General features: G+C 48.3%; 1 protein-coding gene across 1 annotated transcript in view; it reads left to right on the forward strand.

Annotated features, from left to right (window-relative positions):
• Nucleotides 1-6,649: 6,649 nt before the first annotated feature.
• LOC309555557 (pentraxin fusion protein-like) overlaps nucleotides 6,650-19,140 on the forward strand; it is a gene marked incomplete at both ends in the record, with an annotated part of 60,752 nt that continues 48,261 nt past the window's right edge. The window contains one exon of the mRNA XM_082257620.1: nucleotides 6,650-6,722. Coding sequence (XP_082113746.1) covers nucleotides 6,650-6,722 — 73 coding nt within the window. The remainder of the gene's footprint in view (nucleotides 6,723-19,140) is intronic.

Here is a 19,140-nt window from a genome sequence, read left to right on the forward strand (position 1 = left end):
GGGATTAGTATAATGACTTATCCAAAATAAAGTGTTGTGTTTTTTATTACGGTGCCCTCAAAGTCCATTTATTCCTCCCCCTTTTTTGTATTTCTGACATTCAGGACGTGGCACATGTCTTTTTATTTTATTACGCCCCTGTTCTTTGCTGCACCAGGGATAGGCGTAGATATTCTATTTAATCACTGTAATGTAGGCTTCTAAAAGCGACGTGGATTGATGCTGGGATTCTGCAAGACTCCTAAAGGCTCTAACAAAGTGAGGTTTGAGTATGTCCTCAAAGGCCCGAAAGTATAGGAGGGGAAGACCATCAGGTCCAGGTGCTTTGCCCGGCTTCATCTCGCGTAGAGCTCTAGTGAGCTCTTCGGTGGTGATGGGAGATTCAAGAGCTTCTGCGTCTTGGGTGGATAGGGGGGATAAGCCATGAGATTTGAAAAAATTCTCGAGTTGAGATGTTCTTGATGCAGTCTGGGTAAGACTGCCAGGAGCTGGGGAGAGGTTGTATAGGCCCTTATAAAATTCCTCGAATTGACGGGCGATAGCCTCATTAGAGGAGTGGAGATTGCCCGCCGAATCTCTGATGGTATAGATGGAGGCGAGATTAGTTTTAGGGCGGGAGGCCCGGGCTAGAAGACGACCACTTTTATTACCCTGCTCGTAAAACACTTTACGGCTAAGGACAAGTCTACGATGTGCTTGGAGGCCTAATAGTTCTTTCAAGCGCGAACGGGTCTCAAATAGTTCCGACGCGGCTGTTTGGGCATGGGAGCGTTTGTGTGTCGTCTCGAGGACGGTAAGTCGGGAATATAGGTCTTGAAGTTCGCGTTGGCGTTCTTTTTTCAGGGAGGCTGCTATTGCTAGGAGTTCGCCTCTAATTACGCACTTATGTGCTTCCCATTGAACAAGAGGTGTGGTGTCCGGAGTGTCGTTAATCTCGAAGTATTCCCTAAGTTTAGACTGCAGGCTGGAGAGAACTGGCCCATCCTTGAGGAGCGAGGGGTTCAATCTCCACGTTTTGGACTTTGTGACAAGTTCAGGGAATCGGAGCGTCATGGTTATAGGACTATGATCTGAGAGGATCCTAGGTTCAATAGTGGCACCCGAAAGGAATGGTAGGTCTGTTTGTGAAAGAAAAATGTAGTCGATTCTTGAAAATTTGGAGTGGGGGGGCGGAGAAGAATGTGTAGTCCCTATCGTTAGGGAATAACGTCCTCCAGGAATCATGAAGATGCAAGGATCGAAGTTGAAGGTGAATTTGGCGCAGTGCCCGGAATGGCAGCACTGAGGCACCGGTTGATGAATCTAGGAGGGGATTGAGAGGGGCGTTAAAATCTCCCCCAAATATCAAGAGTCCGGTAGTGAAGTCTGCAAGTTCCTGGCATACTGTTCGGAAAAAAGGTACTTGTTTGGTATTTGGCGCGTATATATTGGCTAGGGTCACTGGTCGAGAGTTAAGGTGGCCTTTAACAAAGAGGAATCTACCCTCTGGATCCGATCTAACGTCCAGAGGCTTGAAGTCGACTTGTTTAGCAAGTAAGATAGAAACTCCACGCGATTTGGAACCTTCAGAAGTAGCATGAAACGCTGTAGGGAAGTGCTTATTAGAGAAGGAAAGCGGATCACCCGTTTTGAAATGAGTTTCCTGCACTAATACTATTTGGGCCCGCAAACGTGAGGCTTCAGCTAGAAATTGTGAGCGCTTTTCAGGAACGTTCAATCCCTGGGCATTGGACGAAAGAATCTTGATAGTGCGTTGCGTTTTGGTTATGGCAGGGGCAGGCATGATGACGTCCACTCAAAAAGGGAGACAAATCAGGGAGTATGAGAGGGTGTATCAGAGGGGGAGAGGAACGAGGCAGAGGGGGGAAGAGATAAAAAGGGGTGATAAGGGATGAGGGGGAGAGGAGATATGTAGGGGGGGACCAGAAGGGAGACAAGGGGAGAGAGGGAAAGGGGGGAACGGGGGGATAATGTGAGGAGGGTCGGGAAGGAGGAGGCTGGAGAAAAACACAAGGAAAAGGAGAGCAAATAAGGTCCCCTAGCTTCCCTCTATCAGCAAATCGGAATGACCAGCCGCTAGAGGAGGGGTAGGGGGGAAAGACACAAAGTGTCGCAGGTCAACAGACAGTATAAACTGCTGTTGAGGTGGGGAACAATAGTCTGGATACGATCCCAAGTTAGGCATGGGACGGCTCCGCACTGGGGATCAGCAGAGCATGTGTAGTAAATGGCGGTGGGTGCCGCAATCAGTGAGACAGAGAGGGTCATTAGGTATATTAAAGTGGTAGCCTGAGGTGGGTAATACCGAATACCCAACAATAAACAAGTTTCAAACAGTGTATTAGACATAAAAAAAAGAGAAAAAAAAGAGAAAAAAAAAAGAACCTGAAGTGTAGTACAGCGTAAACACAGGGGAGAAAGCTGGTAACAATAGCTGTAACAGATAGGTTGTATCCTGGGAAGAGGACAACAAGGTCAACATCTTAGCTTGCCTGTGCATGAAGTAAACAGTTAGTGAATTAACGGTAGGTACTCTCGAGCCGATTCAGTCCCCTGTCCCCGTTTATGTGGCCTAATGGGAAGTCAGGGTCGGTCTGTGTCAGTCTCGGGAGTGGTGTCTGGAGGGGAATTGTTGGTGTCCACAAGCTTAGTTAAAAAGGGGGAGATGTTGGTTTGGAAGGGAGATTGTAGGTATTCCGGGAGGTGAGGAAGGCGATTATATCGTGGGGAGCAGCATCAGTCTGGTCGGGCGGTATGAGTTGTATAGGTAGGGGGAGGTAGTCAAAGGAAACCGTAGGATGAGAGGGGGAGTGGGGAATGAGGGTCCTGGGGAGGAGGTATAGTCGTCATTAATGAGGAGGAGGGAGGGGGATTAGGAGGGACCGCGACCAACAGTTCAGTGTCCAGAGCTACTCATCATACCATAAATAACATTCCTATGAAATACAGCATCTCAATCTCTTTTGTCATCAAGGTGTGGTCGTAGCAAGAATACATGCAAAGTTTAGGCAGTTTGAGGCAAATCAAAGCAACTCATCTCCCTTTCCCCCCATGTAATAGCAAATACTGACAAAATAAAGGCGGCATAAGCTAATGACAAGACAGCATGTAGGTTAAACATTAAATAACTAGAATAATCGTAATGGGAAACCTGTAGCAGCCAGTGGTGATGTATGGAAAATACCATCCATGGGGCTCGCAGTGAACACCGAGGTTCGTGGAGCAATGTCAGGTAGGTTAGTAGTTCTGAGTCCTCAGAAGCGCTGAATCGAGATGATAAAACCTGTGGAGAATCAAGGGGAGAGGAAAACAAGGGGGGATATCGGGGGGAATGGGGATCAGTGACACATCCGTGGGCGATGTATAGGAGGGATCGAATGACCAAGAAGGGGGGGAGGGGGGTGAAATGTGGACATCAGAGTCTATGGAGCAGTCTAAATCAGTAAGGGTGTCGGCTGCCAACTGACAGAGGAAAATGGATCAGAAGGGGCAGCGAGGACTGGGGGTTGTAGCTGGATAGATTCACAATGACAAAGTCCAGAGCAGGGGGGTATGAGGTGTATGGGGGGGGTAGGACCAAGGGGGGAATGGGACAAGAGTACCTTTAAGGAAGTTTCAGTCAGGCATCAGCGATCAGCTAGAGAGTTCAGAGCTTCAACTTCTCCCGTTGGCGGGCTGGCGATCGAAGAGGACTTGAGCGACGATCATCTCTGGAGCGCATGGGAGTAGCATCGTGGTGCGAATGGCGTCTTCTGCGTTGTCTGCTTCTCTGTGCTTTAGGGGTATTGGAGGCGGTAACTGAGATCCAGGGGTCTGGTGTGTAGAACTCTCCATACCAGTCGGGCAGGTCCATCACAGGAATGTCAAAGGCATCGCAGAAAGCAGGTATGTCATCAGGGATTTTTAAGGATGCGGACCTGCCCCGAAAGGTGGCAAAGAGGCAAAATGGAAAGCGCCACCTGTATGTGATACCTCTGGTGCGGAGAGCTTCTAGTAGGGGGCGTAGGGCTCTGCGATTTTGCAGAGTGATGGGCGAGAGGTCCTGGAAGAGTTTCAGCTCAGTCCCCTCAAACTGTACGCGATCCCGGCCCCTCGCTTTTCTGAGAATTGCTTCTTTAAGGGGGTAACTCACCAGGCAGCAGATCACATCGCGAGGGGGATCGGAGTCTCCCGCTCGGGGGCGCAGGGCCCGGTGTGCTCTCTCGAAATCGATCAGGGTGTCCGCCGGTCTCTCGAGGAGGTCGTTGAAGATCGTTGTTAGCGAGGTGGTCAAGTCGGGGGGTTCCACAGACTCCGGGAGGCCCCGCAAGCGGATATTATGCCTCCTTCCCCGATTGTCCAGATCCTCAAGGTGGCGGTTTATCTCGATGAGGTGGGATGTGTACAGGTCCGTGCCCCTTTGGAGCTGCTTGATGGTGGCCGCATGAGTGGCAGAGGCCTTCTCTGTGACGTCCAGTCTGGCGGTCACTGAGCGTAGTTCTGCAGTGAGTTCCGATATAGCAGAGCCCAAGGTGGATTTAATGTCCGCGGCCACATTTTGAAGATCCGTGAGGCTCGGAAGGGGTACTGCGGTGGTCGGCTGAGCCTGGGATCCGGAGGCGATAGAGGGTTGCGCCATGGGAGAGCTGGGCGCGGGAGCCGGGGAGGCCGCACGCTGGCTGTTCTTCTGCGTGCGGAAGATGGCTGGGATGTTTCCCGTGAGTTGGGTCTCCTGATCAGGCATCGCCCGGCTGGCTGAGGCACTGCGACCCGATCTGAGCATGATTTGGAGGTTGAAGGCACCCGAAAAAGCATTTAGTAGATCCCCAGTGCGTGGAGCCGAGCTAACATGCGGCCATTCGAGTCCGGTGCCAAGCCACGCCCCCGAATAAATATTCTTATATATTCCCTACTGTAGACTGTTTTCACTTAGATTGGTATATGCTGTTAAAAAGAAATTAATCGATTAAAAATAATTCGTTACATATTTATTTGTGGAAATAAGTTGAGATTCTCCTACCTTACAGATCTTTGCTTATTTACATAAATAGACACGGTTATATTCAGAGCAGTATAAATATTCTGACAATTGTTAGTCCCCCCCCAGTACCTGGTCTGGATGCCGTCTTCTACCTGGGGCCTGGCTGCAGTGTTTGTCCTGTACGTGGTTCTTCCTGGAGCTGGGAGCCCGGGACCAGCTGAGCATCGCTGGTACACCTGCTCCACTCCTTTCCTCCTGAGCACCACTGAGCTGGGCAACTAGGGCTGGAAGGAACTAGGGGGACGAGGTAGAGCAGGCGGGGACTCCCAAATCCTGTCCACCAATTAGAAAATCCCCCACTGTGCATCTATTTAGAAATAAAATGTCTCTGGACCCCCTGTGTTCAGTGGGAGCGGGGGGACAGTAAGTGAACTATTTCAAGTTTAGGTGGATTCATTTGCCACAGTGTTCCCAGCCTGTCGTGGTGTATTCATATTGAGGAGGCCGGGCTTCAACTGTGTAGTGCACTGCGGCAGATTAATCCACCTAAACCCAAAATTTATATAATAGTCTGCTTACTGTCCCCTGCTCCCACTGAACACAGGGGGCCCAGAGATGTTTTTCTAAATAGCTGCACAGCGGGGGACTATCTAATTGGTGGAGAGGAATTGGGAGTCCCCGCTCCCCCTGCTGAGATGAGAGATGGTACAGGAGGACTGGTAGTCCCCCCTTTTCAGCGGCCCTGCATAGTAGAATATATATCGTTGAATGCAGGTGACTAAAAGCTCAGGCTGTCAGTTAATCAATAAATCTCCAATAGAGACCTGTAATTCTAACACCCTTTGTATATTTGGTTCTTGTTAAAAATTTAAATATTTGTATATTTTAATTCATCCCAAAGGTGTTCTATCAGATTGAGGACTGTGCAGGCCAGTCAAATTCCTCCACCCCGAACTCGCTCATCCATGTCTTTATGGACCTTGCTTTGTGCACTGGTGCGCAGCCATGTTGGAACAGTAAGGGGCCATTCCCAAACTGTTTCCACAAAGTTGGGAGCATGAAATTGTCCAAAATGTCTTGGTATGCTGATGCCCTAAGAGTTCTGTTCACTGGAATTAAAGGGCCAAGCTCAACCCCTGAAAAACAACCCCACACCATAATGCCCCCTCCACCAAACAATTTGGACCAGTGCACAAAGCAAAGTCCATAAAGACAAAGATGAGTGAGTTTGGGGTAGAGAAACTTGACTGACCTGCACGAGTCCTGACCTCAACCCGATAGAACACCTTCGGTATGAATGCCATCTCGTCCAACATCAGTGCTTGACCTCACAAATGCTCTTCTGAAAGAATAGTCAAACATTCCCATAGACACATTCCTAAATCTTGTGGACAGCCTTCCCAGAAGAGTTGAAGCACTTTTAGCTACAAAGGGTGGGCCAACTCAATATTGAACCCTAAGGACTAAGACTGGGATGCCACTAAAATTCATGTGCGTGTAAAGGCAGGCGTACCAATACATTTGACAAAGTAGTGTATATAAAATTACAGATCTGATCCAAACAGGATTTATTTTAATACGGGTACAAGGTATTTTCCAAGGACTAAAGATGAAACCGAGATGTAGAATCACCTTTTCTTGTAACATATTATGGTAACTGACTCTCTGTGTTCTGATGTCTCCTCCAGAATGAAGACTCTGGTGGCTTTGGTTTTGCTGGTGTCGTTGGGTCTGGCTTGGTGCTGCAGCCCCCCATCTAATGGTAAGATTAATCTAAAGGTAAAAAAAACCTTAATCTGGACAGTAGATTGACTGTCTGGGGAGGATGTAATGAAAGTACCGTGAAGCTTACATTTTGTAGGAGAGGTCTCCTTATATTGGGAAATACAGTGAGTCGGATTTTATTGGGAGTTGTTATACCTTGGTGCTTAAGATAGGGACATGGCTATTGTGTTGTTAGTTAGATATTTGATATCAACAATAATGGTATAGCATTATATGGAAACCATCTGTAGAAGTCTAGCAATGGTGTGCCTTTTCTTTGTTTTTTTTAGACATCAAAGCAGAATTCAAGTCTAGAACTAAGCTTAATACTGCTCCCACCCCTTCTAACTCCTATTCTACCTACTTGTTAGAAGGATTATGGATATTTTTACCTATTCTCAGAGCGTTCTGGTCCGGTCACATGATCTCCTCAGTGGCCAGCTTCTAGGGAGAAAAGAGCACCCCCAATGGATGAGATGGCTGAGCAGTGAAGTTAGCTATTTGCTTACTAAGGGACATCCGTTGTGGGCTGTCTCTCCTCTCCCCTGAAGCCGACTGCTGGGAGCCAATCATGTGACCAGACTAGATTGCCATAAAAGTAGGTAGGTAATTTGTATCTTTCTTCTACAGAGTAGTTAGTGTGGGTGCTAAATGAGGAATGGGAGCCATTTCAGGATTGATTAGTTCTAGACTTGAATTCCACTTTAAAGTATTCAGGTTCATCCTATAAACTTCTATCAGACTTTTAAAATTTTGTCCCCTAACACTTACTTTTTACATCTGAAAAGCTTCTTCCTCCTTGCTGCTGCTTCCCTGAATTGGTCAGGTGCTAGTGCACTGTACACATCATCAAAAAGTCATATAATATAGTTACAGTATATGCATAGGTGTGCGCAGCCTATTGCATTAAGGCGTGCACCCCAAAGCTCAAACACACGAGTGTGTGTGTGTATATTGTATATACAGTATATATATATATATATATATATATATATATATTTATTTATATATGTAGCACTACCCCCTTGAGAGTTGTTGGTAAATGGGTGTTCTTCAGCACTACCGTGACCCTGTAAACCGTCCAGCTCACCTGACACTCTAGGCTCAGACCAGTGGTGGGATTCAAAAATTTTAGTAAGCAGTTCCGACTTTCCCAGCAGAATGACCAGCGTGCCCCCTTTTAATGCAGAATGACCAGCATGCCCCCCTTTCAATGCACAGTGACCAGCATGCCCCCCTTTCAATGCACAGTGACCAGCATGCCCCCCTTTCAATGCACAGTGACCAGCATGCCCCCCTTTCAATGCACAGTGACCACAGCATTGCCCCCGATGATTGCAGAGTGCCACAGCATTGCCCCCAATCATTGCAGAGTGCCCACAGCATTGCCCCCAATAATGATTGCAGAGTGCCCACAGCATTGCCCCCAATGATGATTGCAGAGTGCCCACAGCATTGCCCCCAATGATGATTGCAGAGTGCCCACAGCATTGCCCCCAATGATGATTGCAGAGTGCCCACAGCATTGCCCCCAATGATGATTGCAGAGTGCCCACAGCATTGCCCCCAATGATGATTGCAGAGTGCCCACAGCATTGCCCCCAATGATGATTGCAGAGTGCCCACAGCATTGCCCCCAATGATGATTGCAGAGTGCCCACAGCATTGCCCCCAATGATGATTGCAGAGTGCCCACAGCATTGCCCCCAATCAATGCAGAGTGCCCACAGCATTGCCCCCAATGATTGCAGAGTGCCCACAGCATTGCCCCCAATGATTGCAGAGTGCCCACAGCATTGCCCCCAATGATTGCAGAGTGCCCACAGCATTGCCCCCAATGATTGCAGAGTGCCCACAGCATTGCCCCCAATGATTGCAGAGCGCCACAGCATTGCCCCCAATGATTGCAGAGCGCCACAGCATTGGCCCCCAATGATTGCAGAGCGCCACAGCATTGGCCCCCAATGATTGCAGAGCGCCACAGCATTGGCCCCAATGATTGCAGAGCGCCACAGCATTGCCCCCAATGATTGCAGAGCGCCACAGCATTGCCCCCAATGATTGCAGAGCGCCACAGCATTGCCCCCAATGATTTCAGAGCGCCACAGCATTGCCCCCAATTATTGCAGAGCGCTACAGCATTGCCCCCCAATGATTGCAGAGTGCCAGCGATCCCCCCGCGAGACCCATGCACTTACCTCACGGTCGTCTTCTCTTCAGTCCCCGGCTCCCTGCGTCTCCGAGTCCTTAGTCCTCCCGCCTCCTCGTCCAATGGCACGGGGTTTGCCTTTCGGCCAATCAGGAAGCGGGAGGACCCGCTCCCTGATTGGCCAGGAGGAGGATCCGTGTGACAATAGCGAATTTTCATTCGCTATTGTCACAGAATGGGCGGGTCGGGCGCACTGCTCTGCTCCCCGACCATTACGTCTCATTCAGTTGTACTGCGCGTCCTTAGACACGCAGAGGGATTCAGCCGGTTCTGCAAACTTGCAGAAAGTTAGTAACCGGTTCTATGGAACCGGTGCGAACCGGCTGAATCCCACCACTGGTTCAGACATAGTGTATACACCTTTACGGAACACACTGACACAGAATAAATGAGATTTAACTTTTACTCAATAAATAAGCGAGTGAAATTATGTCAGTCAGCTAAACCTCACATAAAAGATCAGAGTTCAGCAAGAATGACACCGAAAACAACAGATAAACAGAGTGTTATAATATCAAGGAACAGTATCAAACACAATCCTCTATATTCTGAAAATATATAGATTTCTCTTACGTCCTCCGACAGTCGCCGCCTCCTCTAAGTCATCACTATTGGGTATTGACTTCCGCTCCGCAGGAGTAGCTAGGCATAAGACTTAGTCAAAAGAACAAAAGCATTTGCATAAACACACCCATGGGGGCTGTCCCACTGGTCAATACCCCCCTGCAGTGACACTCCCAACTCAGTTTGTTTCTGCCTAGTGTCAGGAGTAGTTAGGCTTTGGCGCTCTGCAATTATTGGGGGCAATGCTGGGGCTACAGTCTCAGCCTTTCTAATCTCTTTTATTTGATTTTCTTTGAAAATGTCAGTTTTTTTCTTTGATTTACTAGCTGTTTATTTTGCCAGCTTTAGTTTTAGTCGGATCTTCGGATGAAGATGGATTCTTGTGGAGCTGGGAATCGGACTGACCGCCCTGGTTCTCCAGGGCAGAGGGACCCCCAGCCCGCCATCGAGCGTTCAGCCATGTGTTCATCCTGGCATTATGAACGACCCATCCCTGCTCGCAGCAGGGATGCAGCCTGTGAGGTGGCTACCTCACTGGACACATCTGCGATGCTGCAGTGTTCTGTCCTTGGCAAACGGCATTCCCTGTCAGATGAGGACAGCGGCTTTCCGTTCATAGAGGCACCCCACGCCATCTGGTACAGGTAAGTACTTCTGTGTGGGGCCTCTGTCTAGGGTGGCAGTCCTGTGTTGCTGTGTGTCCCCCATGTCTGTACCTGTGTGGGGCTCCCTGTGGCGATCCCTGCGGGGGTCTTTTGTACATGCGCTGCGGTGCTGTGTGGTTTTGGGGGCCCCTTCCCCTGTGTCACTTTGGTGTTTTTTCTGGGGGTGCAGACGATGTGTGTGGCGGCTGCAGCGGGGGAAAAAACCGTGCGGTCAGCCATTTTTACTATGGGCATGCATGTCTGGCTTCACTGTGGGCTACATTACATGCTGTTTTGGCGCCATCCGACGCCATCTTGCGTGTGGCAGACCGATCGTTCCGAGCACATGTTTGGCAGCCATTTTCCCGAAGCCTCCCATTCAGTTCTATAGGCAGCCATTTTCCCTGGGTTATTGCAGCTTATAGTTCAGCCTCTTTTGACCTCACTTCCTTTTCCTCTGAAGCAGCGATCAATGTGGTAACACTCTGTGGGGCTCTGCAGACTGTCTCTTCCATAACCTTCTGTTTTGTCATTCCTGGCTCAGTTTCTTCTCCTTTTGGGGGTCTTTAGTCACTGTACATATAGCGGTGGGCTGCTTGCCCCGCAGCGGTATTAAAGGGCCAGTACCTTTAATTGCACTGTTGTTTTCTAACTTGGGCAATGGATTCTCAGGACAGCAAATTTCCTCCAGCTTCAGTGGGGGACACCAGTCCTGCTGGGGCCCCTGTTATACCTGACTTGGCCGCCGTAGTGGCGTCCTTAGTGTCCAAAATGGATGTACTGATGGCTGAACGTGCTGCTAGGAAAAGACCCAGATTATCTATCTCCTCTGATTCAGATGGTGATGTGGCTGCTGCGGCGGTCGTGCCCTATTCATGGTCTCGCTCATCCTTGGACCCTCTGGGGTCTGAGGGGGAGGCGGAGGTGGAGGGGGTTGATGTTTCTCCCCCGGGGTCGCCTGAAGAACATGCGAACATGGATGAGTTGATTGTTTCTGTAAAAGAAACGCTACACTTGAAGGATGAGCCCAGTCCTCCGGGCATTGTGTCCTCTTTTGGTACACATAGGACCCGCACGTCAGTGCAGGTTTTTCCCTGCCCCGCTGAGTTTCATGACACTGTGAATGAACTGTGGCGCACTTTGAAACTGCTTTATCCCTTTGCGCCGGCTACGGAATCGCGATGGTGTGTGCCCCCACAAGTGGATCACACTGTGGCCGTCTTAAACAAGGCTACCTTGATTCCTACTGAGGAGACCCTGGTTTTTCGGGATCCCGTGGACAGAAGGTTGGAGTCTCCAGCCCGCCATTCCTACACAGTGGCGGGTTCCTTGCTCAAACCTGTTTTCGCGTCCGTTCTGGTGGCTCAGGCAGTGGCTGATTGGACTAAGGTGCTTAGATGCAACCTCGTGTCTGATTCTGCCTCCCCTGCCACGCTGGCTATGGTGGATCAAATTCACTAGGGAGTCATGTATTTGTGCGATGCCGCCTTAAATGAGGCCCCCTTGGTAGCACGCCTATCTAGTGTTGCGGTGCTTAACCGTCGACTGATCTGGCTGAAGAGCAGGTCGGCTGACCAGACATCACGGAAAACTGTTGCTGATTTTCCTTATGCAGGTTCTTGCCTTTTTGGCGAGGCATTGGATACATTGGTAAAAGGTGTCATGGGGGGTAAGAGCACGATGCTGCCCCAGAACCCCAAGAACAAGTCCTTTCGTGGCAAGCGGGGATCCACCTCTCGACCCAATCAAGGGTCCTTTCGTGCCTTTCGGAATCAAACCAAGGGTAAGCCCTCAAGGGCCAAGGTAGCCAGAAGAAGCCCTGGGCGGGCAAGCAAAAGTCCGGCAATGCCGGTACGGTGGGTCAATACGCCTCTTCCTGAAGAGGCGCCCTCACCCGTTTTAGGGGTGGGGGGACGTTTGCGCGGTTTCCTCCAACCTTGGCTGCTCGGGAATTCCGGACAGGTGGATTCAGGAAATCATTCGATCAGGATACAAGATCGAAATCCTTTCCCGGCCGGCGGACAGATTTTTTCCCTCAAATCTTCATTTGACCACGGGGCGCCTGCAGGACCTGCATCAAGCGGTGCAGGACCTCCTTGCCCTGGGGGTGATTGTCCCGGTGCCTCATCAGGACAGGTTTCGGGGGTTTTATTCCAATCTGTTCACTGTGCCCAGAAAGGAGGGCAAGGTACGTCCTATTCTGGACCTAAAACCGCTAAACCGCTTCGTGCGCGTTCGGATGTTCCGTATAGAATCTCTCCGTTCGGTGGTGGCCTCCCTGAGCCCAGGGGAATTCCTGGCCTCTATAGACCTGAAGGATGTGTACCTGCACATCCCCATTTTCGAGGGTCACCAAAGGTACCTTTGTTTCTCAATCGCGGAGGACCACTATCAGTTTATGGCGTTACTTTCGGTCTCGCTTCGGCTCCAAGGGTCTTTACCAAAGTGTTGGCGCCTGTTCTGGGCCTGCTAAGGTCACAGGGCATTACGGTCTTGGGGTATCTGGACGATCTCCTCTTAAGATCCAGTGTCAGCCAGAACCTACTGCGCGATCTGTCCACCATGGTACAGACGCTCCAGGAGTTCGGATGGACCATCAACGTACAGAAGTCGACCTTGTCTCCTTCGGTTCGTCTTCCCTATCTGGGAATGATCCTGGACTCTGCTCAAGCAAAGGTGTTCTTGCCAGAGCTTGGACCCTGCAGGACAAGATCAGGTCCCTCAGGGACAATCCGTCTTCATCGATCAGGACCTGTATGCGGTCCCTGGGGTTGATGGTATCAGCCTTCGAGGCGATACCCTTTGCTCAGTTTCACACACGGTCTCTTCAAGCGGAGATCCTGGCGAGGTGGGACAGACTACCTCAGTCCTTGGATCTGAGTGTCTCATTAAGTCGTCGAACCAGAATGGATCTTCTGTAGTGGCTCCAGTCCCCGGCAGTGTCGGAAGGCAAATCTTTACGTCCGTTACTGTGGATGGTGATTACCACGGATGCCAGCCTGTTGGGCTGGGGTGGAGTCCTGGGCAATCTGTCTGCCCAGGGCACTTGGTCGGGGGAGGAATCCTCCCTTCCGATCAATGTGTTGGAATTGAGAGCGATAAAACTCTGTCTCTTCCTGTGGTCGGATCGACTTCGGGGCTGTCCTGTTCGGGTACAGACGGACAATACTACCGCAGTGGCTTACATCAACCACCAAGGGGGCACCAGGAGTGCCCGGGAGGTGACCGACATTCTGTCTTGGGCCGAGACTCATGTCCCGTTGATTTCGGCAGTTCACATTTCGGGTGTGGAGAATTGGCAGACTATCTGAGCCGCCAGACCCTGGACCAGAGGGAATGGTCCCTGCACCCGGAGGTTTTCCAAATGCTGTGTGCGAAGTGGGGATCCCCGGACGTGGATCTGTTCGCGTCTCGGCTAAACCACAAGGTGGGAAGGTTCGTGGCAAGAACGCGCAATCCTCTGGCAGACGCCTCGGATGCGTTGGTGGCGCCTTGGCATTAGTATCGTCTGATGTATGCGATTCAGTTGTTGTCCAGGTTCCTTCGCAGGTTAGCCTCGGAACCGCGCTTGGTGATTCTGGTAGCGCTGGACTGGCCACGCCAGTCCTGGTACGCCGACGTTGTTCACCTGGCAGTGGCGCCTCCTTGGAGGCTGCCAATGCGGGAAGATCTACTGTCTCAGGGACCGATCTTCCATCCTGCTTTACAGTCGCTGCCTTTAAAGGCCTGGCTGTTGAGACCCAGGTCCTGAGAGACAGGGGTCTCTCCCCTGAGGTCATTCCTACTCTGATCAAGGCTAGGAAAACCTCATCTGGAAAAATCTATTACCGTACCTGGAAAGCTTACTTCGCCTGGTGTGAGTCCAGGGGGTTCTCCCCTCGCTCATACTCGGTGTCGAGAGTGTTGGCTTTCCTCCAGTCTGGGGTGGACCAGCGCCTGGCGCTGGCCACAATGAAGGGCCAGGTGTCTGCACTGGCTATTCTTGGAAAACAATTGATACCAAAGTATCGACCCCCAGTGGGTTTTTAGGCAGCACCGTAGATAGTCAAGGAGTAGGAAGGTATAATAAAAATATACTTTATTGACAAATAACATACACATTTGATAAAAAAAACCCCAATGCAGGAGAAACATGAAAGCTCCAGTTACATACAATACCAAATATCTCAATAAATCTCATAACATCATGGCATGGTGATGAACTGCAGTGACCCCAGAATGGATACTGGGTGAGCACACACTCCAAAGCGTTTCAACCTACAAAAGGTCTTCCTCAGGGGGACTGTATTGTCTAGAAAGAACACATTATAATTTACAATATGTTGAAAAATATATAAAATAAATATTGACAATTGATATATAAATTATATCCCCTGCGCACAAGCTAGATCATTAAATGAGTCTGATTCCAGACCTACCGCAGCTACTTCGGGGTTGTAAATATGTAAAAAAATTACCAGAAACAGTCACACAATGAACCAAAAACTAGTAACAGTAGCGCAGATAGAAAATTAATATTCCTCCACACGAAATGATAACAAATTAAGTCTCTTTTATATATATCATGTGCAAAGTCTCTTAAAATGTTCTCCACTGATTTGGATATATTCGTGATTTTAGAGGGTCACCACCACACACATCCTTCACCCTTATGCTCAATGGGGGGAGTGGCAACTCACCAGATCGTATGGCCCTCCTACTCTCATAGGATGGGCAGCAAGGCACAACACACAGATCTCCTCCGACCAAATAGCCACAAAACGATCGTGCTTCTCCCTGCAGGGGTTTCCTCTCTCCTCACAATAATTCACCCATTCACCATGTTTGCAAAAAGGTAAAAGAGAGGGGGACACCCACTAGTGTAATATTGTTTGAACTCCACACTTTTATTCACAAAAATCCAAATCAAATGTACTCACAAACAAATCAAAAAAGCAAGCCTCCAATCAATTGCAAACTCATGCAAGGAAGTCTCACGGTTATACCACTTGGCACTGCAAGGCTGGCTCACCCTCTCCACGCTGATGCACCAAACTCCGCTGTCCTCCGTGGTAACCCCGATCACTTCCGGTCGCCGTAAGGTTCACTCCCTGACATGTTTCGTCATATCCGACTTGTTCACAGGGGCGTGAACCTTACGGCACGGCGCTGCATTTAAATCAAACGGATCGCTGACACCTCCAAAACAACGTCATTCAGGACAACCCATATATGCTATTTCCCAGGGTTATTGACACATCGGGTAGTATAAACAAGCCCTCCTCTTTATGCTAATTCCCAGGATCGGGCTACAATGATTCTATAGCCCGCATATATTAGATCGGTGCCCTCAAAGGTGGATGAATCAATCCCCCACCCATTTTATTATGGAATCTAACCTCAGAATAAACCACAGTATATAGTTTTCACCTTTTACAAGGTCAAGACTATGGTATTAACCCTCTTAGGTCGATACCATCATCGTGTCTGCATTCCTTTGCTATAACATTGGCATATAGCCACACACACAGAAAAAATAGAACAATCAATATAATAAAATTATATAATCAGAGTTTAAAATCCAATTAAATACTTATGTGGACACAATCGTAAAATTAATAAAATGAATATTATAAAATTACAATTACTATCCCTCCATGTTTGGAATTATAAAAACAGGCAAAGACAAACCATCACAAGGTCAAAGAGTAAATGGTATGAATTCCATGGCAAGAATAAATGAAATTACCAATATGGCTAAAAATATAAAACTGGGACACTTTAGATAAACAACTATGTCCCATTAAAATTGATACAAGAATAATGATAAAACCTATATATATATATATATATATATATATATATATATATATATATATATATATATATATATATATATATATATATATATAAATAAATATACACTATCCATAGATCTACAAGTCACTAATGAAACAGTTTAGGTCTAGGTCGATGTTCAAACCTTTGGGGTCCAGGGCCTGGGTGAGGAAGATCCACTTAGTTTCACATTTAGACAATTCCCTCACCCAGTTTGCCCCCCTCCATGAGGGAGTAACCCTTTCTATGCCCCAAAAGTGTAAACTACGGGGATCCCGGTTATGGTATCTTCTGAAGTGTTCAGAGACACTGTGATCTTTAAAACCGGTTAAAATGTTCGTAATGTGCTCCCCTACACGTTTCTTTACTGTACGTTTTGTACGACCAATATAGATCCGATTGCACGGGCACATCAGACCATACACAACGTGAGTTGTATCACATGTGATAAGATTTTGAATTTTAAAATGTTTGTTAATTGCTGGTACATAAAACTCACTCCTCTTCTTTAGATTTGTTCCAGCGAAAAAACAAGCGCGACAGCGCCCACAAGTATGAAAACCCTTCCTATTCGGAAAAAAAGACACATTGGGAGGGTCTAAAATTTTCCTGACTACCCGGTCTCCAAAATTGGGTGCCTTGCGGTGCATAAAAGACGGGTTAGCTGGTATTACAGAACCTAGTGTACGGTCTTTTAACAAAAGCGGCCAGTGTTTCTTAAAGATGGCTTCTACATTTTTGTAGTCACTAGAATAATCTGAGAGAAAACTCCATTCTTTTTTATTGTCCAATTCTTTGTTTTTTGGTTGCAAACATTCTACCCTAGGTTGGTCCAAAATCCTCCTAATTTCATGGTCTAGACTTTCCTCGTTATAACCTTTCTGCAGGAATCTCTCTTTGATTATTCCTGATTGGGTTATAAAATCATGATCGAATGTGCAATTTCTCCGGACCCTCATGAACTGGCCCCTCGGTATATTTTTTAACCACGTTGGGTGGTGGCCGCTCATGATGGACAAATAACTGTTCCGATCGGTCTGCTTGAAAAAAACTTTTATCGCAAAACCATTCATATGTCTAAAAATTGTTACATCTAAAAATTGGATAGTGTCTTGATCCCAATTTAACTTCAAACGGATATTGTTGTGGTTTGAGTTCAAATGGGTCATGAAATATAAAAGGGATTCCTCTGAACCTTCCCAAATAAATAAAATATCGTCTATAAAACATTTGTAAAACCGCAATTCTGCTTTGTGCTGATTAAAAATATATTTGTCCTCCCACTCGGCCATAAAAATGTTTGCTAGGCTGGGGGCAAATTTAGCCCCCATAGCCACGCCGGTCTTTTGGCTATAAAAACAATTATTAAACCAAAAGTAATTGTGGGAGAGACAAAAATCAAGAGACCTCTGGATAAATCGTTTTTGTGCAAACTGGATTTCATCTCTCCTGCATAAAGCCCAATTAAGGGCAAGCAGGGCATCATCATGCTGGATGATGGTATAGAGAGAGGACACGTCGGCAGTCACTAAAAAGGCCGGCGTGCCCTCACTCAAAGACACATCACCCAACATGATCAACAAGTCCTTTGTGTCCTTCAAAAAAGCCTTTGTGTTCACCACACTAGGCTGTAAGAATTTATCTAGGTATTGGCCTAATCTGGCAGATATGGATCCAATACCGTTAACTATCGGACGTGCTGGGGGGCAGTTAACATCCGTATGTATTTTAGGCAGTGTGTAGATTGTTGGAATCCTACACACGCTCGGTGTTAAATATCTTTTCTCCTTTTTCGTAAGAGCATACGTCCTATACCCGAAATCTACCAAACTCTTCAATTCTTCATCGAATTTGGCAGTGGAGTCAGACGATAACTTGGTATATGTATTAATATCCCCAAGCATATTGGAGAGCTGTTGGTGGTAAAAACTTTTATCTAACACCACCACACCGCCTCCCTTGTCCGCTGGCCTTATAATAATTTCTTTTCGGGGCGTGGCTTGGCCAGCGCGGCGGATGGCAGCACATTGAGAGAGCTCCGTGAACCTACAGCCCTAATAAGCTTCCCGGTCTCCTTATTTGCGGCGATGGGCAGAATTCTACGCCACGGATCACAAAGCAGACCAACCCGGTCCACACCGGCATCCTCCAGCAAAAGCATCTCGGCTTTATTCAAAGCTCAAGCGGTGGCAAGATCCCTCAACCTGGTCGACAAAATGGCGCAGCTCCACCATGAGGCTGACTTCAGTGAGGAATCGCTCTCTGCCTCGGAGGACACGGTAAGAGAGGAACACTCTCCCGACCTTCCCCTCACCCATGCAGCCATGCAGGTCATAGCTGCGGACATCAAACAATCTTTTGCTTCAGCAATAGCCACCCTGACTGCCAATATCATGGTCCTCTCGGACAAATTGGACAGGACTGAGATAGAGGGGAGGGCCAGGCACACCGCCATTAAACGCTTAGAACACACCGCTGAAGCACACGCGACATCTGATAGATGTAAATAGACAGATTGAGGACTTGGATAACAGGGGTAGACGATGTAATATCAGAGTCAGGGGGGGTCCCGGAGTCTGTTCCCCCAGAAGACACTAAACTAGCCTTGTCCAAAATCTTTAATGACCTGCTGGAACGTCCCCCTGAGTCACCGATTGACTTTGTAAGGGCGCATAGAGCTCTCCGACCTAGGGGACCGGATAATCAGCCCCCGAGAGACATTATCTGCTGTCTACAAAACTTTCCCCTCAAAGAAGAGATTCTGGCTAAAGCGCGCCAAAACGACCAAGTGCTGTTTAATGAGGACCCCATTCTCCTCTTTCAAGATCTATCGCCTATCACACTTAACAACAGGCGCGCCCTGCGCCCCCTGCTGGATGCTTTGAGACTCAAAGGACACTCTTATCGTTGGAAATTTCCTTTTGCTCTCAGCGTGACCTTTCATGGGAAAACTTACCTTCTGCAGACCCCATCAGACCTGCCGACATTCTGTGAGGCTCTCCAGATACCTCTGACCGAAGTCCCAGATTGGTATGCTGACTTCAGACTCCCTGATATGCCCGCTGCCTCTCCTTCATCACCGACCTCTGCTCTCACTCCAGCCAGCAGCAAAAAAATGAAGCTGAATAAACATCCAGAGGGCACTCCGAGGCGATCCCACACCACACCGAAAACCCCCAAGA

The sequence above is a fragment of the Pelophylax lessonae genome (genome assembly GCF_965119305.1).
Source record: "Pelophylax lessonae genome assembly, chromosome: 5".
NCBI lineage: Eukaryota > Metazoa > Chordata > Amphibia > Anura > Ranidae > Pelophylax > Pelophylax lessonae.